Source organism: Mirounga leonina, unplaced genomic scaffold (genome assembly GCF_011800145.1).
Source record: "Mirounga leonina isolate KUSES-001 unplaced genomic scaffold, KU_Mleo_1.0 Mir_153, whole genome shotgun sequence".
NCBI classification, from domain to species: Eukaryota; Metazoa; Chordata; class Mammalia; order Carnivora; family Phocidae; genus Mirounga; species Mirounga leonina.
In genome coordinates, this window is record NW_023270387.1 from 20,557,247 (window position 1) to 20,582,287 (window position 25,041).

The following is a 25,041-nucleotide window of genomic DNA, read 5'->3' on the forward strand; positions in this document are numbered from 1 at the left end:
TTTGTTTCAACCGCATGTAAACGAAGGCTGGTGTCCGGCTCTACCGTGGAGTTTCCTTACCCAGACTTGATCACGTGACACTTGGCAAAAGCCACACTGGGGGCCTTTACCACGTCCCTCAAAGCCCACCTGCTACCTACTGAGGAGGCTGCCCGCAGACCCGGGCTCCCCGGTACCCTCGCTGTGTGCGGCCAGCCGAGACTGGACTTGAGTCTGTCCACAAGGGCCACCCGCAGTCTGAAGCGTCAGTCCCCCTTGGGGCGCCTCCCCCGCGCTTCTGTAACCAGAAGGATGAGCAGAGGGGAATGCTGGGGGCGGGGAATCGCGTTCACCTGAGCACCACACTTCGCACTCAGGTTCAGCCTCCATGCAAAGCTTCTCCAAACCTTAACGCAAATACCGATTGCCTGGAGAGCTTGTTAAATGCAGATTCTGATGTGGGAGGTCTGGGCCGCGGCGTTTTCTCACAGTCAGCTCCCCACGCTGAGGAGCAAGGATAGAGGGAAGGACATGCACAACCATGACAATCAGACCGAACATTCCCCGCTAAGACTGCTGATGGGGACAAAAGGCGAGACAAGAGGAACCACTGTCCCCACCTTTGCCTGCTCACCTCCTCTAGCTTGAGTGTATCCCTGACACTTGAGATTTATTTTTAACTGCCAGCAACTTTGATTAGCTTGTCTCTGCTTCCTCAGACACCTGCTGGCAGGATACACTGGGGGAAGGAATGGCTGACCCAGATCTGACAAATGCAAGGCAGGAAGAAAAGCTCTGGAGGATTCTCTGCTTCCTTTTTGCTGAGACGGGTGAAAAACCCCCCAGCCGGCAAATGACCTGGCGCCCCCAGTGACCCTTTGCATCCTTAACCACAGTGCCAATGAATGCAGAACTGAAGTCCTCTCCTGCTGTCAAAGCCCTGGGACTCGTCCGTGTTGGCCCCTAAGGATCTGCATGGGTGCCTGTGGTTGCTTGGATTCTCCCATAGCAGCCAGGGCTCTACCCGTGTTGACATTCTGCTCCCGGTGCATGCCTGAGCTAGAGCTGCAGGCCCCGGGACAGCTTCCCTGGAGGACTAGGGCCCCCTCATCCCAAGCTAAGACGGCTCCTGCTTGGCGGCCCTGCTCCCAGAAAAGCAGAGGCCCAAGAAGTGAGAGGCAGGGCACCAGGGATGCCTTCTACTGTCACCCACGTTGACCCACAGCCTCCCGCGGGGCTGCCGGTGTGCTAAAGTATGGCTTTCTGTTTGGCACGTTCGGGCAAAGCAAACGCCATACGAAGAGCGAGTGGAAGGGGGCAGTCTGACTCTACGCCTTCTGAACGTCGCTGCTGGCTGCTCCCCTCTCCGTAAAACCTGGGCGACACCATTGCCTTCTCCTGATGGGACACTCGGTTATGACGTGATAGGGTCAGCGGCAGGCACATGGCAAGGGCTCTATGAAGGTTTTTGTTTGAAGATGGGGCTGTGGAGGGGCGCCTGGGTGGTTCAGTCGGTTAAGCGTCTGCCTTCAGTTCAGGTCATGGTCCCAGGGTCCCGGGATCAAGCCCCGCATCGGGCTCCTTGCTCAGTGGGGAGCCTGCTTCTCCCTCTGCCTTTCCCCTTGCTCATTCTCTCTCTCTGTGTCAAATAAATAAATAAAATCTTAAAAAAAAAAAAAAAAGATGGGGTTGTGGGAATTCATGGGGCTTTTGTCATTCAAGCCAGAAGATGGAAGCCAAGCGAGTTCCGAGCTCCGGCTATGTTGAAATCAAGGCAGCATCCAGGTGTGAGGACAACAGTCACCTGCTGGTCCCGAGAGCAGCAAAGCACCCAGGAGTCGGACCTCCGGCTGCCAGAAGGGCAGGGGAGGGTGCGCACGGCCACAGGACACCATTCCCCAAGGTCACTGGGGCGTTGGGGCAATGGCCGCGATCCCCCAAGCTGGGCTTGCTAGCAGAGCTGACTCCCTCCAGCCCCCGAGCCTCGGGGTCCCCGTGGAGGGTCTGGCAGGGGCCAGTGTGGCCATCTCAGCGGGAGGCACGGGCTGCACCTCGAGACTCACTTCTCTGCTAACTTCCCCCTCCCCCGCTGGTCTGACACCCCCCATCAGTACTTCCTAGAACACATTGCGCAGCTCCCTTTACAGTTGCCAAGCAGCGAGATCTTGGGGGTCTGTGGATGGCCTGCTCCTTCTGACTGTGCCCCGTGCAGCGCCCCCACGGCCCACGGCGGGGGGCCCACGCTCGGGTCCCTCCATGCCCGGCCATCTGCCGTAGGCCCCGGGACGTCTCACAAAGGCAGCTCCGCAGCCTTTCTCTCTCCAGGTATGACAGACCACACTCTGGGGCACATGAAGAATATTAATTAAATGAAGGTTTATTTCAAAATTAGTCTTAGAGGGTAAGCTGTTTTCGAGGGCTGGAGCCAGGCTACATCGTGAGCGGTGAGAGCGCCTGCCTTCCCGCCTTCCCCCCGGCGGGGCCGAGAGGCGCCTCACCAGCCCTGCCCCTCGGTCATGCATCCAATGATCACTAGGACTAGAAGCCAACAGCAAAGGACCCCGCGCGCTTGCTCGTGTTTAATCCAGGTTAAGCTATACACGTTTAAATACACGTCGGAGGTTACGTGGTGTCATGCAGTCCCTGGGATGGAATGCCTCTTGCTCTGTGACCTCCGCGGCAAGACTGGCCCTGAGGGCAAGGTTAGGTGGGGCAGAGCACTGCAAAGAAAAGGCGAGAGGAGAGAGGTCAAAGCACAGCGTGGGTCAGGACCTGCCAGCCCAGGGTGGCCCCGGCCGAGAGGCGGTCCTATCCCGAGCAGAGAGCCGCCCCCCAGGACCCAGGAATAACTGCGTCTTCCTTCCGGAAGAAGGATGAGATGATGGGAGGTGGCCCGTCTGGTGCGCTGATTAGGTCTCGGATGCTTGTGCCTGGGTTCAAACCCTGGATCCGGCCTGTGCTAATTCTACGACCTTGGGGAAATCGCTCCACCTCTCTGCGCTCGCTCCTCCGTGTGTACAATAGACGGTGCTTCTGCCTACCCCACAGGGTTGTTCAGAAGCAAATAGAAAGCGCTCAGTAAATGTTAACTAGTTTTATGAATTCACTGACATTTCCGTGGATCACGGTGGGAAAAGGGGTCCAGCCCTCAGGCTCCCAGACTTACCGAACCCATTTCCACAGACCTCCTTTGAGAAATTGGCTTTGAAAGCCTTTAAGAGGCAGAAGTTCTTCCCTATGTTTAGCCTGAAGTCCTCCTGCTGAAATTTAAGACTAATCTTTCTGATCCTTATGGAAACAATACCACCCAGAGGTTCTTAACCGAGATCCACAAGCCTACTGGAACTGTACCCAACGTCGTGTGTGCATGTGGGCCAAAGCTGAATGAAATCGAGAATCCAGACAATGGATGACCAGCAGTGGATATTGTTATGGCCTGAATGTCCGGGGCGCCCCATGTGCAGCTGTATTTGGAGATGGAGCCTCTAAGGAGGTAAGGTTAAATGAGTCATAGCATGGGGCTCTGCTCTGATAGAATTAGTGTCCTTATAAGAGGAGACACCAGAGAGCCCTAGCATTCTCTCCCTTCACGTGCACACAGGAGAGGGAGGCCACGTGAGGACACAGCAAGAAGGTGGCTGTCTACAAGCCGAGAAGAGAGCCCTTGCTAGGAACTGGATTTGGTGGCATCTTGATCATGGACTTCTAGCCTCTGAAACTGTGAGAAAATACCTTTCTGTTGTTGAAGCCCCTCCCCTCCCCGCCCCCCCCCCCGGTATTTTGTTGTAGCAGCCTGAGCAGACTAATACAGATATTGACGTCACAAAAAGAAAGACAACCAGAGAATATGTGTCTCTTAATGGAAGTTTAGCACCACTGATCGTGTAATGTTTATCAAAAGATTTGAGAATGAGTCTGATCCAGCCTCTAGCTCTGCCAGCTAACAAGAAATACAAAAAATGGAAGAACAGGGGCGCCTGGGTGGCTCAGCTATTAAGCATCTGCCTTCGGCTCAGGTCATGATCCCAGGGTCCTGGGATCGAGCCCCGCATCGGGCTCCCTGCTCCGCGGGAAGCCTGCTTCTCCCTCTCCTACTCCCCCTGCTTGCGTTCCCTCTCTCACTGTGTCTCTCTCTGTCAAATAAATAAATAAAATCTTTAAAAAAAAAATGGAAGAACATATTAAATTAAACCATGGGGACATAACCGACTGGCGGAAGCTGAAACAAGGAAATTCTATGGGGCAAACAACCTGGTTTCTCCAAGAAATAAATTTCAAGGAACGAGAGGAAAGGAAAGGGAACATATATATATATAAAGAGATTTAGGAGACATATTATCCAATTGCAGTGTATGGGTTTTCACTGGATCCTGATTCAAACAGACTGAGAAAATGTAACAGGGAAATGTGAGCACTGATTGGAGAGTCAAAGATATTGAGACATTTTTTATTTTTCTAGTTGTGATAACGATATTGTGGTTAGGATTTTTTGTAAGGAGTCCTTATGTTTTAGAAATGTACACTGAAATACTTATAGATTAAGAAAACTGATGGTTGGGATTTGCTTCAAAATAATATGGAGGGGAGAAGCTGGGTAGGGGTGTAAGTGAACAAAGATCAGCCATGAATCAATGATCACTGAAGCAGGATGAGCACATGAGAGTTCATTATTCCAGTCACTCGACTCATATATGTTAACAGTTTCCTTAATAAAAGATAAAACAAAAGTCAGGAAAGGATGTAGCTAGGCATGACTTCAAGCAGCTGAGACTAGTACACGTAGCCCGGGGCTCTGGTTTTTCCCCACGGAATTGCCTGAACTCTCCAGAACTTTCACAATCTGGTTCCACTGCTCTAATGTGGAGGCGCTCTGGTGACTCCAGGGTGAAGGAATCTCCTTCTCCCGCCTCCTGGCAACATGCAAGGACAAAACCCCATTCCTGTGAGGGCCTCATAATCGTCCACCAGCGGCCCCTGGCCCTGTGTGCCCTGCGCGGTCTGGGTGGAAGGACGCTCTGGGAAGGCTGCGGAGCAGAGCGGCCTCCCAGCCCTTCAGCGGCAGGCCTGGGGGAGGGGACCCCGGGAAGCCCCCGCTCCAGGGGCCCCAGGGACTGCTCTCACCTTTTAAAATGTAGTCCGTTAGCAAAGTGGGCACCTTCTCATTATCCTCCTTCATGGCAAAGAGAACTAGGGAAGAAGAGAGAGAGAGAGATGAGCCGAGATGCCAGCAGGGCATAAAGCTCATTTCTAGGGAGACAACCCACCAACCTAAGAGTGAGAAATGATTCAACAAAACCAGATATTCACTGAGTATGGAGCAAACGTCTAGAAGCTTCTGTCAAGCATCAACATTCCACATGCTGATGGAGTAGAATACATCCAAAAAGTCTGAGTGGCCTTTTGGTGACTTTATTTTCTTTTATATTTTACTTTTTTTTTTTTTTTGCTCATCTATATCTCCACATTATTTCCTAAGTATCTATCTTTAATAAGCATGAAAAGAAATAAAGCAATTTAAAAAAGAATCAGCTTTCAGATGCAATCTAAATGTTAAGAATAATAGTCATCACATTAGCCTTTGGCTCAGGTCATGATCCTGGAGTCCTGGGATCGAGTCCTGCATCGGGCTACCTGCTCAGCAGGGAGTCTGCTTCTCCCTCTGACCCTCCTCCCTCTCATGCTGCTCTCTGTCTCTCATTCTCTCTCTCTCTCGAATAAATAAATTAAATAAATAAATAAATAAATAATATTTAAAAAAAAAGAATAACAGTCATCACATTATTGAATCACCAATGAAACTCTTTAAGGACATTCTATTCATGTAAGCAGATACTGGAAAATTTTCTGTAATTATTATAATCATAAATTATTATTCCTATTTATCAATAACAAATGAACTTATTTTAACAAATAATTTATTTTCTATTTTATGCCCACTACAGTGCTAGAATTTGTGGAAATGCAGAATTATGGACCCTCAAGGAGCTCATAGACTTCTCATTGAGACACTTGATGATTTACACACATATAAGGCAAACAAGAGGGAAGTTACAAAAGCATAAAGGCTTTTTTTATAGAAGTTTTGAAAATAGTTTTTTCTGTTAGTAAACGAGGTAGTGCTTTCTCATATTCATAATTCATATTGTGGAAGTCAGCTTTGTAGAAAATCTTTTAAGAATGTTGTTGGACTTTGTTTATAATATCATAAAATGAGGGGAGGAGAGAATGCACCGATAGTATTCTTCATCACAGATCCCTTAAATAAACCATGGTGTATCTATTCCATGTAGTCTTTTTTTTTTTAAGATTTTATTTATTTATTTGACATAGAGAGTACAAGTAGGCAGAGAGGCAGGCAGAGGGAGAGGGAGAAGCAGGCTTCCCGCGGAGCAGGGAGCCCGATGCGGGACTTGATCCCAGGACCCTGGGATCATGACCTGAGCCGAAGGCAGCCGCTTAACTGACTTAGCCACCCAGGCACCCCTATCCCATGTAGTCTTATAGAGCTCTATGAAAAACGAGAAACAGATCCATGGGTACAAGACATATTTACCGGTGAAGCAAGAAGGCTGCAGAACATTATGGATTAACTTCTAAATTAATAAATAAATGCTAATATTCATAGAAAAAAATCTGGAAGAATGTGCATGAAAGTGTTAAGACTGGTTATCTCTGGGTGCAAAATCACAGGGGATGTTCCTTTCTACATCCTATTTCTGCAGGGTCTGGTCTTTTTTTTCTTTTAATATTTTATTTATTTATTTGACAGAGATATATGTGATATTGTATTGACAGAGAGATATTTATGATATTGTAAACAGCGAGAGAGGGAACACAAGCAGGGAGAGTGGGAGAGGGAGAAGCAGGCTTCCCGCCGAGCAGGGAGCCCGATGCGGGACTCGATCCCAGGACCCCGGGATCATGACCTGAGCCGCGAAGGCAGCGGCTTAACGACTGAGCAACCCAGGCACCCTGGGTCTGGCCTTCTTCAATGAGTACGTTTTGCTTTTCTGCGAGCAGGGAAAGCAGTAAAGTTCAGCCGACACCGGTCACCAGGAGGAGGCAGCCTCGACAGTATGGGGATGGATCTCCATCCATTTCCATGGCCTTGCTCTCCATTGTTGACCCTGCCTTGCTTCAGGTCAGGATCACGAAACTTGACTCCAAAAATTGGGAGTGGGTGATGGACCCGGTGGTGGCATGAGTCAGTGGCCAGGTCCGGAGGAAAGAAAGAGCCTGAAACTGGGGCCCTCCAGGTGTTGGTTTCTTTTATTTCTTCTGTAGTTTTGGATGTGTATTCCTGTCAACCTAACAGGCTGGAAGTACTTTACAACTGAATATGGGCACACAAAATGCTGCACGAAGAAGACAGCTGTGGGCAGCGCCCGGGTGGCTCAGTGGGTTAAGTGTCTGCCTTCGGCTCAGGTCTTGATCCCAGCGTCCAGGGATCGAGCCTCACCTCCGGCTCCTCGCTCAGTGGGGAATCTGTTTCTGCCCTTCCCCCTGCTTGTGCTCTCTCTCTCTCAAATAAATAAATAAAATCTAAAAAAAAAGAAGAAGAAGACAGCTGTAAAAATGTAATCCTTGCATTCAGCCAATATGTGTCTAAGTTCATTGTCAAAATCCAAAATGTATAGGAGTTGTCCGGTCCCAAGAGCTGGTCCAGGACATCCTTGGTTCAGGAGTAAAGAGGAGACATTCACAGATCCATATGAGGACTGGCCAAAAAAAAAAGAAAGCTTTTATAACCTGCAGCAGAATTCACATTCAGGGAAGATGGCAGTTTTTTCTTTTAAAAAGAATAAAATATTGGAATGTGGTGTACCCACATGATAGAAGAGAGAGCCATAAAAAGAATGTTAACCAAATGTTAACTGATATGACTAAAATCATGATACAAAATTTTATAGCCAGTATAATCCCAAGTATGTGGAGAAGACATAAAACATTATGGCTGAAAACACCAAAATAGTAACCGCAGTGGAGGGGACAATGAATTATTTATTTTTTTTGTTCACTGTTCTGTATTTCCAAACTATTCTAAATGATGGATACACTCCAATTAAAATGTTTTAAACGAACTTGAAACATGTAAATAAATCCACTGTTTCTTAATTAAAATGAAAGGATTTCGCACTGAATTCCTGAATGGGTGTCTGTAATAAATTTATAGCTCTTCCTTTAAAAAAAAATTGATCGAGTACTTTACATATATCAACCCTCGTAATCTGTCCAAATTATTTTCCAAATGCTTACTACTTGTGAAAACACAAACACCTATAAATGTCAGTTCGTTGCTGTCTGCTCCCTTGAAAAAAAATCTTCGTGCCTATGTATGCAAATAAAGGAGTTTAAAAGGAGTGAAGAGGAGAGATTCTCAAGGACGCGGTATCCATGGATGTAGGAAGGGTTTCTGTTTACCAGAACCTTCTGCTTTGGTTCCCCAGATTGATAACAGTGAAAATGTTTGGTCACCTTTATAGCACCAGGGTCGGGGGGAGAAGGGGGCACCAGGTGTCTGTCTTCCTCAGCTGAACAGAAGAAGCTCCTCTTGCCCTCCCCTGGGGTAGCAAATGGCCCTGCGCTAGCCCAGCCCGCTGCTCAAGCCATTCCCTCCGAGGTAGAGGCGGGGCGCCGATGGGCTGGACGGGCCCGGTGACTATGTCACTCGGCACAGGGCACGGTTGCCAGGGAGATGGACATTCTTGTGATTCACTGAGCCTGCCACCCCATCTTGGCCTCACATTTTTCTCTTCCTAAAAGAATCAGGCTAACACTGATGGCTAATACTATGCGCCCCCAGCCCTTTGGGGGTTGTTGTGCTTGATGTACGTAAAAAGATTTTGCCTACAAAGGGCTCTTTATCACACACTGGTTTCTCCCATCACTCAGGATGTTTATTAATATTTGACAATAGAGCCAAAGCAGAGGAGAGGGGGCAGTCATTTCCTGGAAGGAAAACCACCCTTTCCGGTCACCCACCCCTGCCACCCAAGAAACCTTGCTTCTCCTTAAAAACGCAGCCAGCCCCATGGACCAAGCCCCCTGCCGCGGGGCCATAGGTGGGACAAAGCAACCGCAAGTTGCTGCCAAGAGAACAGACAAGGGAGGGGGGGAGTGACGCAGGGACATGGAGCACATTCTGACCCATCTAATGCTGCCCCTCACGGGGAGGGAGGCACGGAGCGAGCGGCCCATCTCTCTGGGGATGAGAGGAACTCACTGTTTGTCAGCATCTGGAGATCTTCCACTGACGGGGGCAAGGCTTTCTTCTCATAAGGGATGACCGTGTTCAGATACTACGAGATAAACATACAAACATGCCAGGCAGGGCTGGAGACACAAGTCTGGTCCCTCCACAGGTGAGACGCGTTGACAACTTGCATGGGGACTGTGATCGTCTCTCCCCAACATGCTCCATCGAAACTGACACTCTCAGCAACCCCCATGACACTCTGCCCACCACTGCCTCGGGACCCTCTCCCCATCTCTGGCGAAAGTCTCATTTTATAAGTCTTTCCCATATCAGCCCTCCATACCATCGAATACATTCTTCTGACACTACAAGCTTTTGGATATTTAGGAATCCTGGTGAGCCTTTTCTCCTTCAGGAGAACATTTTCAAGGAAGATTATACTTTTGTATGCTTTGCCGTGCAATATGAAATCAAACGGTCTCTCTTTTGTCAAAAATGACAGGGGAGAGAACCTCAACCCCGCCCTTGGTCTCGGGCGTTGGGTTTGCTCCCTCTGCTGGATATGAGGTGCTTCTACAACAAGATCATCTTGGCCTGGTGGGGCCCGAGAACAGGGTGCCAGAGAGATCCTGAAGGTTGGCGGGGAGCCTGGGGGACTGAGCTCCAGCCCAAACGCCAAAAGACTTACATTTTGGTCTTGGTTCTGCCCCTAGCGGTGTGGTCTTGAGAGAAGACCTAATCTCTCCAGATCTTAGTTCTCACCGCTGCAAAATGAGGGGACTGGATTAGATGTTCCCCAAATCCCTTCGCATGCTGCAGTGCCAGAATTCTCACCCTTAGGATTCAGCTACAAAGATGTCTGACATTCGTACACAATTACGTGCACTTACTCCAAACTTGTCCGTTTATGCACATGCCCTTTCTATCAGATTATGCACTTCGTGAGAGCAGAGACCAGGACTGACCCATCTTTGCACCTGAGGGCCCAGCAACAGCTCAAACAAAACAAAACAAAACAAAACAAAACAAAACCCAGTTCACCTTGTAAAAGACCTGCCTGTCCCTTCTTATGAGTGGAAGAAGATGTTAAGACCTCCCTCTGCCCGAGGGCTGGGATAACCCTAGTGAGTCACCACGCCCCGGTCTGCAGGGGAGGCCGGGCTGCAAGAGTCCAGGAGGAAAGCTGGGAGCCGGGGAACTGCTGGTACCTGTTTGTCCGTCCCTGAGGAGCCAAAGGTCTGGCGGATGCCGCTCTGCAGAATGTTGGAGATGCCTTCCATGCTGAAGCGCTGGGGAGAGAGGGGGAAGGAGGTGCCTTCCATGCTTCCTGCTTCATAGTCATCACTCCCCCGGGACTTGGGTGTCCTCCCTAAGCTACCCAGACCCACCGGCCACCACCCTGCCCCAGATAAAACCTGGGCTAAAAAATAGGCCAAAATTTAATCCTGAGTTTTGCAAGAACCAAAAGTAGAGTCTCAAAGACTCTTAGTAGGTCCCTCGGGGCAACGGGTCGCCCTGCACCCCCCTGGTTTCCTCATTTCAGCCTCCGTGTGGACAGAAAGAATAAAGCAGGACCCTACGCCTGGGGCAGGTGATGATGCAAGCATCTCACAGAGGAAAACAAAACGTCCGGCCACTGGGGAGGGCAGATGTAAAGCTGCTGTCCTCATCTGGGAAGGCTTTTCCAAAATGCACAAGCCGACGCCCAATTCAGGAGGTCTGGGACAGAGCCTCGGCCAAGGTATTTTGAACAATCTCCTTGGAGGATTCTCCTGAGCTTCCCTGATCAAGAACCACTGGTTTGAAGAATCCTGTTAGTCTACAGCAAGGCGTCAGAATTTTCAATCCTGAAACAACCGCGAGCCCCCTCCCCCGCCCCCGCCATCCGAAAGAGAGCAGTCAGCACAAGCAGCAGGGATGCTGACCCTGAGTCCCAGGGCACAGCGCCCCTCAGTCTTAGCCACCTTCACCCCTCTTTCTGAGGTCTTGCCTCAGGGAACACAGACCACATGCAAGTATTTTCCCATGTCCACGTCTGGTGTCCCCCAGCTAGACCGAGGTCCTCAAGGGGAGGCAAGGAGAAAGGGGTGCCTTCTCTCTCTTTACAGCCCTACTGTCTGCCAAGGGTCCTGCTCGCAGTCACTGCTCAATCCCGCTCTGCTCCTGGGGCTTGCGCAGGCTTGGTACCGGGGCCCCACACGGCCAGGCTTCGAGGCTGGATGCACCTCGTCTTCCCGCGGGCGGTTCACCTACCTTGAGCGGCATCTGGGTTCCCTTCTCTATCCGGCTGCTCTGCAGGCTCAGACCTTTCTCTTTCCGCCTCTTCTTCATCAGTTCTCGCTGCTCCTTCTGCTTGTTCTGAACCTCGATAAGCACCGTGATGAAGGAGTTCTTCACTTCCTTCTCGAACTCCAGCTCGTCCCGGTGGGCCAGCTGTTGCACCAGCTCCTCCGAGAAGTCCCGGATGGCGCCCTCCACCTGGTCCAGCAGCTCGGTCAGCTCCGACCCAGACATGTGCCTCAGGCCTGCAGGGGGAGACCGTCCCGCAGGTGACCATCCCTGCAGCCCAGCCAGAGCCCACCGGGCCGCTGCCCCCGAGGGGACCCCTCCTGCCTCCTTACAGGACTGGCAGTTCAGGGGCACGCCAGGAAGGAAGGGACCCATGTACGACAGCCAAAGTGCACACCACTCTCAGGACAACAAAAGAGGAAGAAGAAAGCGCCCCCACAGAAGCCCGTGGGCTCCGTTCACAAAAATGTGCACGGACGGGGACGCCTGGGTGGCTCAGTCAGTTAAGCGTCTGCGTTCGGCTTCAGGTCATGAACTCAGGGTCCTGGGATCGAGTCCCGCTCGGGCTCCTTGCTCCGCAGGGAGCCTGCTTCTCCCTCTGCCGGCTCTGCCTGCCACTCCCCCTGCTTGTGTTCTCTAACAAATAAATAAATAAATAAATAAATAAAATCTTTAAAAAAAAAAATGTGCATAGACAAACATGTGACTTTTTGATCCCTTTTTCCTCTTCCTATTTTTCCTCTGTGTCTCTGATATTCCTGGTGCGAAATGGGTCAAGGATCGGGGGAGAAAACATTAAGAGGAGGTTTTGGGCATAGGTGCTGCAGACAGGAGAGAGGTGGCGTTTGTCCCAAGAGCTGATCAAGATCTAGCCGGCCAGCAAAATAAGCACAGCGATCTGAGCCCCCTTCACCCCGTGGTCCTGCGCGACAGTGCAGATATTCCGAAACACGGGAAACGTGCGGCAGACTGGGACCGCAGACTGAAAAGTGCGCCCTGGCTGGCTGGTACCGAGCCTGCTGTCAGAGAAAACCAAAGGGAAGCTGAGATAATGGGGTACAGAAAACTTTGTCTTAAATTCTTTTCCCTTCCAATTTCTTCATTTAAAATAGACTGGGGGGGAAGTGCATCTGGTGGGCTCAGTCTGTAGAGCATGCCACTCTTGATCCCAAGGTTACGAGTTCAAGCCCCACGGTGGGCAGGGAGCCTCCTTAAAATAATAAAAATAATAGATGGGGGGGGAGCATCTTTTCAAATTTGTCTCCTTCTAACATCTTTTGTTTCTGCCCCAGAATCCACTTTACTTCCCTGTTTCTGCCGTGGCCTGTGGATTTGCTGACTCGGTTCGACCTCCCCCTTTATTCTGCTTTTTAGAGCTGTCCCCCTCCTGCGTTTGCCATTTCACTGTGCACTTCAGCTGTTTTCCTGAGTCTTCCGCTGAGCGCGGCTATGTTTGGGGCCTTTGTGTGGCTGAGACCAGCCTGAATGCAGCTCCGCAGCCAAATCTGCCCCATCGTTGCGAGCACATTCCTTCTGCTTTTGCGCTGGCCCAGCCTCTGCTCTTTAGAACCACCGAGTTTCGTTTTCAGGACATGGTTCCTCAGAGCAGGCCTCGATTTTCACCCATGTTTGGACCTTGACACCTGCCCGGCCGGCCTTCCCTCTGCGGTGTTTCTAAGGCTCTGCCAGCCCACAGGTGCATCTCCGCCCAAGGAGCGCGGCCCCTCCTGCAGGACGGGCCCCGTTACCCTTCCAGATGGATGGCTTTTATACTCAGTTCTGCCTTCGCTGCGTCATATCCTTTCATTTTACACCTCATCCACCCCTTTCTTTGCGTGATCATAATTGCTACGAACCTGTCAGAGAGCTAACACGACACACAGATTAAGAGTGTGGATTCTGGGGATGCCTGGGTGGCTCAGTCTGCTAAGCGTCTGCCTTCAGCTCAGGTCATGATCCCAGGGTCCTGGGATCGAGTCCCGCATCAGACTCCCTGCTCAGCAGGGAGCCTGCTTCTCCTTCTGCCTGCCACTCCCCCTGCTTATGCTCTCTCTCTCTCTCTCTGACAAACAAATAAATAGAATCTTTAAAAAAAAAAAAGAGTGTGGATTCTGGTGTTAACCTGTCTGGCTTTGCTCGTGGGCCCCACCCCTCACCACCTGGATGTGGTGTTGGGGCAGATACACATGAAAAATAGGAAGCTTGGCTCTCCCTGTTGAAAGTAAGGAAAGAGACTTTCTCTCTCCTTCCCCTGCCTGTTCTCTGCGAATGCCTTCCTCTGTCCTTTGCAGATGGATGCCAATCATTTGAACAGCAAAATAAGCCCCTTGTCAGTCTCAGGACTCAGCAATATTTCCTCAACCACCTGGGAGCCACAGGTTGGAAAAGTCATCATCAAGGAAGATGACAGGGCCCTAACTAGTCGCCCTTCTCCAGACTGTTAAACTGATTTAATGTAATGGGTTGTATCCACTTCGCCAGAGATGAGAGTAGGATTTCTTTCTGGTTTTGCAATCCCTTCAGCGAGTTGCCTGTGAAGGGCACTCTGTTCTGGCTTCACGCTTATCCAATAATAAAATTGTTGGCTTTTTCTTCTCCTTCTGTGGAGAGGTTTTCTGGGTGGGGAGGAGATTCTGTTTTTAATCATATGTCCCCAGCAGTGGGGACATCAAACAAGTCACTTAGCCTCTCAGCCTCCTCAATTACCCCAGTCCTAATGGAGTTGGGGTGGGGATGAAATGAGATGATGCACAGAAATTCTTACAACTGGGTCTGGCACATAGAGAGCTTTCCAAAAATATCAGCTATCATGATTATTACCTTTTTCATTGATTTTATGGTAGCATCATTTTGGAGAGTGGATTCCGATTTCCTCTGCTTATTCTGCTCCAGTCTTGTTCTTTGGTTAGTTTTACCATTTTGATTTTGCTTAATTGCCTTTCCCCCTCACCCCCAAAATTTGCTAAGTTCTCTCCTGACGCCCAGTAAGAAAGGGATTGCCAACTCCCTGGATTGGAGGTCCTACTAGGTACATGTGAAGCGTGTGCCCATGGCCTGGCCCACAGGCAGGAGGGCTCATCCTCGGCAAGCCCACCCACCAGGCCCCTCACCTTCGTAGGACCAGTTGTTGTTGAAGGTCTGGGTCAAGGCCTGCATCTCCCGCAGGAGGACGGAGTCTGCCTGGGAGGAGGTTTCTCCCTCATCCTCCTCTTCCAGGACCTCCTCTTCTTCCTCAGGGTCTGGGGAGTTCTGCATCATTTCTTCAATCTCTTCAATCACCTGAAGAAGGTACGCAAGAGAGTGCTAACTATTCTCTGCTGGAGGGACATCCCGGCTCGGATTTTGATCAGCTAAGGATGTCTCTAATTTGCTGCCTATAAAATTCTTAAAGCAATATTGTTATTTAATAAATGTTGAATAATAATAAAAATAGATCTGACCAAAGGCTTACACACACTCTTTCGTTAATGTAAAGCACTCTTGAATGTGAAATCTCTTCCAAGAACACCATTTAGATGAGTGCTTTATTGGAAATAAACTCCTCTTTCGGGAAACAAAGCAGAGCTGCCCGGAAGGAACATTTACCTCAATGTGCTGAGCACTTTATTTCTAAGTGGGAAAACACTTTAGCCACCCAACTTTAACACAAAACCCAGTCTGTTAATTGTTACAGTGCTTCCGCTGTTCTAGAACAACTCAAAATGGGGAGGCTTTTTTTGTTTTTTTACGTAGAGGAAATTTCTCCAGAATTCACCTGGATAGGAACTTGAGCTGGGCAGCTACAATTGCCAAACAGGAGGTTAACATAACAAAAGGATAGGTAGGGTCTGGAGAGCAGAGAAGAGCTAAGAAACCCAGCTGTAATCTCCACTCTTACTAGGGATCAGCCCCCAGAAGAGAGAGCTAAATCAGAGCATCGCCAGAGGAAGACGGGTGAGCTGCTACGTTCATTAACTGTTGACACGTAAAGAAAATGGAAGAAGCAAAGACAGTCTGAAAGCCGTCCATGGATGGGTCTGGTCACGACAGGGCACTCTGCATTTGTCTGTCCTCAATTCTGTGATGGATTCAGTCTCCAGGCCCCTGGGCTGTGTTCTGTCTGAGGCAGGCTTCTTCACGTTAGCTGGACCAAGGACAAGGGGACTCAGGGGGCCCACACCTTAAGAATAATTTCTATTTTATCCCCACACCTTCTCACCTCCATTCAGCAAATTTAGGGAATACTTAGGCTTTGCTTCCTGAAAGCCGTTTATAAAATACAAGCAAATGACAAACCCCCTTCAGAATCTTATGGCTGAGTTTCTCCTTCTCCCACAGAGAACTGATCGCTGACCTTGGATCACTGAATTGTATATCCCTTACAGTTCACAAGAAGAACTGTCAGCCCCTCTTCTCTTTTCATCTGGTGCTCTTCAATCTCTTGATCCTTACCTGTTTAATATCCCACCTTTTTGCCACAGACATGAAAGAGTTCCTTTGGCCGAAAAGCACTTTCTGGCCCCACAGGCTCCTGGTGGAGCTTTTTCGAAACTACTTTGTGAAAAACTTGTATGGTACCTGCTCAAAAAGTCGCCCAGAAATATTTGTCGACCGAAAAGTTGAAAAAAGAATCCAGAGACCCAAGATTATTCTCCGCTAAGTAATAAATGACTAAAGCCAAAATATAATTAATTCAATCAAATGTCAAGCACTACTTTTTTTTTTTTTTAACAAAGACACAACTGTCCATTAAGACTCCTTTTGGAAGGCTCAACATTTTGGGTGTTCTATGAAATATGAGAAAATACCCACCATACAAAAGCCTCAACTGTCACTTCTATTTTTGCAAGAATAGGTATTTGAGACCCTCATTTCAGTGTCTTGACTCTTAATGAGATTACACTCAGAAGCTTAGCAAGAAGTGAAGCCCATCAACACCAGGCCTATCTCTGGCTATAATCAAACATGAGCCCCGCCCAACCCGATTGTCAGGAACTATGTTCCAGTTTACTGCAGGCGGGTAAACTGAGGCCTAGAGAGACATGAAATCCCTTATCAAAGACACTCCAAGTCATCGACCCAGGCAACCATGAGACCATATATTTGTCTTCTGCTTTAAACGGACAGACAAGTATGTACTTAGACTTTTTCTTGATCCAAAGAACAAAAAGTCCCAAGAACCAAGAGAAATATTCATACCTGATCTGCTGTGAGTAGAGGCTCCTCATTGATACCAGAATCATGTTCACTCTTCTCATTGAACTCTTCCTCTTCTTTCTCATGGATCTGAAGGGGGGTGGGGGGTGGAATTCTGATTGATCATCAGCAGAACTAGGGTTCTTTTTACTGTCTGGTCTCTAGAACAGACACGGACTGAGAGGCCCCTCCGGCCATCCACTGTGTAAGGAGGGAATCTGAAGAGATGCCCAGAGTTTCGTCCAATTCCAAACACACCCCTTCTGCACAGCATGCATCCCTGAGTCCAGCAAGGGATGTCTGACTCGAAGGAAGGAGCACTGTTCTTCAGCCCACAGACAGGTCATCCCTGCATGAACAAGGAACCTTCCCAAGGTGGGTGATACCGCAACCAATTCCAGCAGCGAAGGCTCTCTTATTTAGACAAGGACTTTCAATCTGGGGGTTAGTTTCCAGAGCTTACTGTATGAGGCATTTTAAGGGGTGGGTTGTTCCAGTCCAAAGAGTCAAGCTTTTAGAACTGGATGCAAGGCCACCCTGTGACTGGAATCTAGGCATGGTGTCACGGCCGCTGAAGGGTGTAGCGAATCTACACGAGACGTGCCACGGAACAACCTGATCACGTAAACTGAGGCACAGACAAAACAACAACAACAGCATTGAAACAGGTGCCCCATTCCTCCAAGATTCCATAGTGCCAAGTAAGATTCTGAAGGTTCCACAACCATTGAGATTCTAGATGTTGCAATCCAACAAGATATCCACAGCACATCTGGCTTTCCTGACCATATCCCAAACGGCCACAGTCTGGCATTTATGTTCAAATCCTGCACAAAATAAACCACTAAACCACCCAACAATCTGTCTGTGTCCGGAAGTCGAATTTGAAAGTCATATAGGGGCTGGGGAGGAATGCCCCCAGGAAGTCTCTCTGCAGTGACACCTCCCATCCAGGAATCAATTTTGACTTGCTCATCAATAGCTGGCATGCTGATCTGCCTCTTTCCCGGGGATTACACTTCTGCTGTTAGAAGAGAAGACACCCAGTTCCATCCCAAGCAATCATGTCAGAGATGGGCTATCCTCAGAAACTTCTCCCCTCTTCTTGGAGTGCCACCTTGGGCAGACACCCCTAACAAAACACATCACCTTCTATCTACGTTTGCATAAAACCAGGACTCTGTCATTAAAAAAATTAATCAAATGTATCTTAAATGCCATCTGCACTCCACCTGGATAGGGGTAGGGCAGGGAGGTAATGGGATCTGCTGAGGGGCTTGTGTGCCAGATGGTGACATCTATTTCTGCTGGTGAGCCCATATGCTCCTCTCTCTGCCAAGTCTACCACCTGTGGTAGCCGCCTGGCTTCCGCATTCCCAGAACTCTGCAGAACGAAGCTCCTGGATCCACAGTTTGTTCATGACTACACTCCTAGGGCAAACTTCCTCAGGGCCAGAAAGGCCTGTGCTGGAAGTGAGAGTTCCTTGCTTTCTGTTTGGATTCTTTTTTATAAGCAAGTGTTAGTCTATAACCGGAATTTTTTTTTTTTTTGACAGTAAGTGTATTCTAAAGATGGAAGGTTTATGTCTTCTGAGATATGGCCAATTTTCACTGACTGTTAATACTGCATCTTTGAGCTAAACCGTCCCCCCTCACGAGGTCTTCCCTCTGAGTTTCTGGTGGAAGGCAGGGAGGGAGCTTCTAGGGATAGACTCTTCTTGTTGTTTAAATGTTAGCGAACCTGAGCAGTGGCGTGGATGTCTCTTAGAGCTTTCTCTCCTCTCCCTGTCCCTGGCACAAAGCCTAGAGGTCTGATTTGTCAGGCTTGGGTGAAAAAAGACCTGAGAATCACCTATAATCACTGACAAGTTGCCCTGAGTTCCTAGGATGGTGGGAGCTGCACCTACCCACATTTTCTCAGACCTCAGAAGTCTGCCACTAAAAACTAAAATAAAAGGAGAAGCAAACACAAGGTACTTAAAGAAAGCCCCGGCTCCTTCCCTCTCCCCGTGTGGATTATTCCCAGCCTGCTTCACCACACGCACCCTGTCCCTGACCTTTTCTCCACCCTCTCTAACTTTCGGTCTCTGATCTCCAGGTCTTGGGTCTGAGGCTCTCATCCTTCTGCACCCCCTCTAGTGCTCCTCCCACATTTCCTCCGGTCCTAGCAGACTCTGTTCCACCCCAACCGCTTCTGTCACTTCTCAATGAGCCCTCTTGCCTTACAAATGCCACTTACAGAATCCCTACCTGCCCTTCGTTACCAGGACAATATCTAGTGCAGAGAGTGTAAAGCTGGATGGGGACTAACAGGGGGAAAAAAGAAGGAATTTTGAAAAATGAGGGCAGTTGTGTATATGGATAGGATTATATGATTTACACACACACACACTTATGCAGGTGGACAAGTATATGGATCCTCCTATTCTTAACATATGCCAGAGACCTAGAAATCACCATAGGGAGTTTCTTTAGCCTCTCGTGTGACAATGGGAAGGCTAGAGCCACAAACAACCTTCAGGCCAGGTCATTCGGGGCTGAATTTCTGTGTAAACTGAAACTCAAGTTGGTTCCACACCGTAGAAGTGAACTATGACTCTTCCAAGAAAACTCATCCTTCCAAGTGACTTCTTTCCCGAACGGAGGAAAGAAGACCAAGAGCCAGAACAGGTCTGGCCATCCTCCTCGGCAAGCTGTTTCTGCCTTCTGCTTTCCCTAAAGGGTGTGCCTTTAAGGCTGTGATGTGGTCGCTTAAAGTTTGGCAATAAGTGAGGGAACCTTCCCTGGGGCCTACCATGCTGCTAAATCTTGCGGAACTGCAGTCTGAGTGAGGACTAAAATGACACTGAGTCTTTGTGTTCGAAAGTGACTATTAACCAGCATCTCTTGTCAGAGCAATCCAGATGATTCTATTCACGAGAAAGGGAGTCTCTACCCCATTGTATTTCCCTCCCCTTATCACAATTGTTCCACATAGGTGGTTGCCTTCCTGACCAAAATTAAGAGAACGAAGATCCATTTTCACCTTCAGTCAACAAGTTAAAAAAAAAAAAAATCCACGACATGCACCCAGCCCGAGGAAAGAACAACAATATCCCTCCATGCTTGTGAACAACCAGGAAACATCTGTGTGGGGTTAAGTCAGCGCCTCTGAATCCCCACAGGGAGACGCACCAGAGCACAGCAAACAGCATGTAGACAACAGACGTTTCGTGAAAGACTTAATGAACAAATGAAAGAGGGAGGAATGGTTGCACGATCCCCTCCTACAGTCAGCCCACCTCCACAGACAACTTAGCTGCTCAGTGACCTGGAAAACAGAAGCGTTGAACTCACTGTCCTGGACTTTTTTTCCTCTTGTCCAAGACAACCACCATCTGCTATTAATTACAGTTGCAGGGATAAAAGAGACTATCTTTTATATAGGTCAGGAACAGAATATTGATTAATTGAAAAACCCAATAAATGTGGAGAGTTGTAAATAATAATACTACATAGCTTGAGCATATTATTTTGACCTAAAAATAAAAGAATATACTGATTTTTCCCCCAAGCTCCTAATGTAAGGTCAATGCCTTTTTCTCCATGATGGGCCTTTGAATAGAGGTTCCACACTGTCTTCTACCATCCACATCAGAACACCCTTTTTTAAATGGGCCCCGTTTCTATCTTTTTAAAAAGATTTTATTTATCTGAGAGACAGCAAGAGCAAGAAAGAGAGAGGGGGAGAGCACACAGGGAGAGGGAGAAGCCTGGAGCTGGATGCGGGACTCGATCCCAGGACCCTGGGATCATGACCTGAACCGGAGGCAGACTCTTAACCAACTGAGCCACCCAGGTGCCCTCCATTTTTTTAACAGCAGAAGGAAAATACATAGGTGATTGAGCACACATTTATCTCCTCTTCCTTCTGAAACCCTACTAAAGTGAGAGCAAAAGGACCGAAAGAGAATATCCTGCAAGGACAAAACAAACCCGAGGAAAGACAACAGCGAACAAGATGCTAGAAAGCAGATGCTGAGCTAGCAGGCTAGAGGGTTAAGCCCTATGGGAGAAACCTTCCCAAAGTATGTGTTTTCACCCCCAAAATGCTGAAAGACTCTAGAATTGGAGACTTCGGGGGCACTGGGAGGTGGGGCTGCAAAAGGAAGGATCTGCCAGGATTCTTCATAGGAGCAGTGAGACCCCAAGTCTCTTCTCCTCTCCCATGAAGAAAAACAACTACTACCCTCTCACCATGAAAAGAGGTGGAGGTTTCACTTTGGAAAGGTTGAGCGAAGGAGGACTTGGACCTAAGAGACACCAGCCCACCTGAAAGCAGGGGTGAGGGATCTTGCTGAAAACAGAGGGATTAAGTGAAAGTCTACCCACTCACCAGAGACCCTCAGCCTCCTGCCCTGCTTAGGCTCCAAGGATGCTGGCAGTCAAGCTTATCCTCCTCAAGCAAAACACTGGAGGACTCCACTTAGTGGTCAATACATTTCTGTTTCACTGTGCAAATAAAAGACGTACAGATACATGCCAATATTTGGGGTCTCCTAACAAAATGACCAGGTCCTTACTGATCATTACAGTGGGGGGCAGTAGGAGACAAGCCCTGTCCCCACAGAAAGATCTCTGTGAGTCTAGCCTCACTTTTAAATATGCCCAAGGATTGTCAAACATTTGCAGACAATCCCCGACATGAAAAATAGGGACTAAAACAAATACATAGGAAAGGTAAATCAAAAGCTATACAGAAGGCAGGAGAGACTCCTTCCTATCATTACTGCACTCAGAGGGATACCAAGAAAACATTGCTTCCTTGAAACATGGCCTGTTTAGTAGAATTAATTTTAAAAAACAACAAGAAAGAGCTCTTAGAAATCAAAATTATGGTAGCAAAATTTATATTTTCAGTAGAAGAGTTGAAGATAAGGCTGGGAAAATCACCTAGAGAGTAAAAGAAAATAAGTGGATAGAGAATGGGAGGGGAGAAAAAGCAAAAGGTCAGTTTAAGTCCAACACTTGAATAAAGGAATTCCAAAAAGCAAGAACAGAAGAGATGGCCTCTTTCAGCCACAAAAGAGTAGCTAGTACTGGACTTTCCCTGCCACATACAACTATAAATCTAAGAGCTGATTGTTTTGAGGCACTGGGCACAGACAGTGCAAGGCTGTGATCATTGAAAGAAGGGAAAACATGAAATAAATGAAAGCTGAGAATCTGTCACCTGTGAACTAACACTATAAGGAATATTATAGAAAGTTTTTTGGCCTGAAAAAAAATGCTTAAAAATCAGATTTACAGGAAGAAATAAATAACACCAGAAATGGTAAATATAAAAAAATTATGTTTTTTCCTTCTCCTAATTTCTTTAAAAGACAACTAACTGTCTAGAGCAAAAATAATAATTTGTGTTGTGGGGTACAAATGTGGATTGATGTAAATTATATGACAACAATAGCACAAAGGATGACAGGAATACACTTACACTGTTGAAAGTGTTTTACGTTTTATGTGAAGTAGCATAATATGAATCCTAAATAGCCTATGATAACTTAATAATGCAGAGTGTAATCCTTAGAGCAGTCAGTAAAAAACGAGAAGAAAACAAGCAAAAAACAAGCACACAAAGAGGTATAGCTAAAATCCAATGGAAGAGGGAGTGCCTGGGTGGTTCAGTCTGTTAAGTGTCTGCCATGGACTCAAGTCATGATCCCAGGGTCACGGGATCGAGCCCCACATTGGGCTCCCTGCTCTGTGGGGAATCTGCTTCTCCCTCTCCCTCTGCCCTGCCACTCCCCCTGCTTGTGCTTGCTCTCTCTCTCTGTCAAATAAATAAACAAAATCTTTAAAAAATAAAAATAATAAAATCCAATGGAAGAAAGAAAATGGAATACCAAGAAAATTTGATTAACACAAAAGAAGGCAAGGAAGTTGGGACAGAGGAACAACAACAACAAAAAACCCAGATAGGACAAATAGAAATGCAAGATCATACCCCTAAACACAAATTATTAAAGTTACTTTAAATGCTAATGAACTGAATACTATGCAGATGAACTAAACTCAATAAACAAAAAGCATAGATCATCATTGTCAGATTTAACATAAAAGATTTAACTGTATGCAATCTATAAAAGACACACATTAAACATAAAGACAGGCGTGCCTGGGTGGCTCAGTCATTAATCATCTGCCTTCGCTCAGGTCATGATCCCAGGGTCCTGGGATTGAGCCCCGCACTGGGCTCCCTGCTCAGCGGGAAGCCTGCTTCTCCCTCTCCCACTCCCCCTGCTTGTGTTCCCTCTCTCGCTGTGTCTCTCTCTGTCAAATAAATAATTTTTTAAAATCTTAGAAAAAATAAACAAAGACACAGGTGAAAAGTAAAAGGATTGATAGAAACATGATACAATCTAGTAATTACACTACCGGGTATTTACCCAAAGAAAATGAAAACATTAATTCAAAAAAAAATATGCACCCCTACATTTATTGCAGCATTATTTACAATAGCCAAGATATGAAAGTAGCCCAAGTGTCCATTGATAGATGAATGGATAAAGAAGATGTGACATATATATATATCTATATATAATGGAATATTATTCAACCATAAAAAAGAATGAGATTTTGCCATTTGTGACACCATGAATGGACCCAGAGGGTATTATGCTAAGTGAAATAAACCAGACAGAGAAAGGCAAATACCATGATTTCACGTATATGTGTAATCTAAAAGACAAAACAAACAAAAATAGAAATACTTATAAATACAGAGAGCAAACTAGTGATTGCCAGAGGGAAGGGTGGTGGGGAGAGGCATGGGCAAAATAACTGAAGAGGGTTAAGAGGTACAAACTTCCAGTTATAAAATAAATAAACCAAGGGGCGCCTGGCTGGTTCAGTTGGTACAGCATGTGACTCTTGATCTCAGGGTCATGAGTTCAAGCCCCATGTTGGGTGTAGAGCTTACTTAAAATTAATCAATCAATCAATCATGGAGATTTAAAGTATAGCAAAGGGAATATAGTCGATAATATTGTAATAATATTGTTTGACGACAGATGGTAACTACACTTATCATGGTTAAGCATTGCATAATGTATAGAATTGTCAACTCACTATGTTGTGCACCTGAAAAGGGAATTAATTTAACATTGTGCATCAACTATACTTCAATAATAAAACTTAAAAAAAAAATAAATTGTAATGGATAAACAGACAAAAAAATCAGTTAAGAGCTAGAAGAATGCAACAATACTATAAACCAACTTAATCTAGTTGACCTTTACAGAACATTACAACCAATAATTACAGATTATACATGCTTTTCAATGGCACATAATGCATTCCTAAGATACAACATATGCTGGGCTATATATCAATCCCAATATATTTTAAAAGATTGAATTTGTTCAGATTATGTTCTCTGATAAGATTAAATCAGAAATCAATACAAATGATAACTATAAAATCCCCAAACATTTTGAAATTAAGTAACATACACCTAAATAACCCATAGGTCAAAGAAGAAATTACAAGAGAAATTAGAAAATATTTCAAACTGAGGTTAGTAAAAGCATACCATCTTAAAATTGTGGGATTCAGGTAAAGCAATGCTTAAAGGAAATTTTATTATTTTAAGGTGCTTAATGTTGTTGCTGGTCTGAATGTTTGTGTCCTCCCAAAATTCATTTGTTGATATCTTAATGCCCAACGTGATGGTATTAAGAGGTGGGGCCTCAGGGATTTGCTTAGGTCATAAAGGTAGAGCCCTCATGAATGGGATTGGTACTTTATAAAAGAGGCTCCACAGAGCTCCTGAGATTCCTTGTACCATGTAAGAACACAGCCAGAAATTGGCAGTCTGCAAGCCAGAAGAGCACCTTTTCCAGAACCTAATCATGCTGGCACCCTGATCTTGGATGTCCAGGCTTCTTAACTGTGAGAAATAAATTTCTGTTGTTTATAAGGCACCCTGTCTATAGTATTTTGTTATAGCAGCCTGGGTGGACTAAGACAATTATTTTTAAAGTTTAAAATCTGATCTAAGCTCCCACCTTAAAAGGCTTAGTAAGACCTAGTAAGTATAAGGAAGGAAATAATAAAGTTAAGGAAAGAAATCAACAGATTAGAAAATGAACAAACAGAGGAAAAAAAGAAATCAAGAGTGGTTCTCTGGAGAGATTAATAAAAGTGATAACCCCCCCCACAAAAAAAGTGATAAACCCATAACTAGACTGAAGAGAGAAGAGGGGAAGTAGAGGGAGAGAAGGAGAAGAAAACACAAATTAGCAGATCAGAAATAAAAAGGAGAATATCACTATAGTAAGATCTGTAGATCTTACTAACATTAAAATAATAAGAGCATATCATAAACAACTTTGTGGTCAATACTTCAATTACTTAGATTAAAT

The 25,041-nt window shown here is 46.8% G+C and overlaps 1 protein-coding gene across 4 annotated transcripts in view; it reads right to left on the minus strand.

Moving 5' to 3' along the window:
- Positions 1-2,340: 2,340 nt before the first annotated feature.
- Positions 2,341-25,041, minus strand: part of FEZ1 (fasciculation and elongation protein zeta 1) — a 44,335-nt gene continuing 21,634 nt past the window's right edge. For 2 of the 4 annotated variants that reach the window (XM_035009230.1, XM_035009231.1), the window contains exons 4-10: positions 16,643-16,729; positions 14,575-14,743; positions 11,429-11,700; positions 10,384-10,464; positions 9,203-9,278; positions 5,101-5,166; positions 2,341-2,699 (exon numbers count right to left, since the gene is read on the minus strand). In XM_035009230.1, the coding sequence (XP_034865121.1) occupies positions 2,683-2,699; positions 5,101-5,166; positions 9,203-9,278; positions 10,384-10,464; positions 11,429-11,700; positions 14,575-14,743; positions 16,643-16,729 (768 nt within the window). In that variant the 3' untranslated portion in view covers positions 2,341-2,682. Of the gene's footprint in view, positions 2,700-4,260; positions 4,685-5,100; positions 5,167-9,202; positions 9,279-10,383; positions 10,465-11,428; positions 11,701-14,574; positions 14,744-16,642; positions 16,730-25,041 lie in introns of those variants that run through there. The other 2 variants (XM_035009232.1, XM_035009233.1) reach the window with 2 other exon arrangements.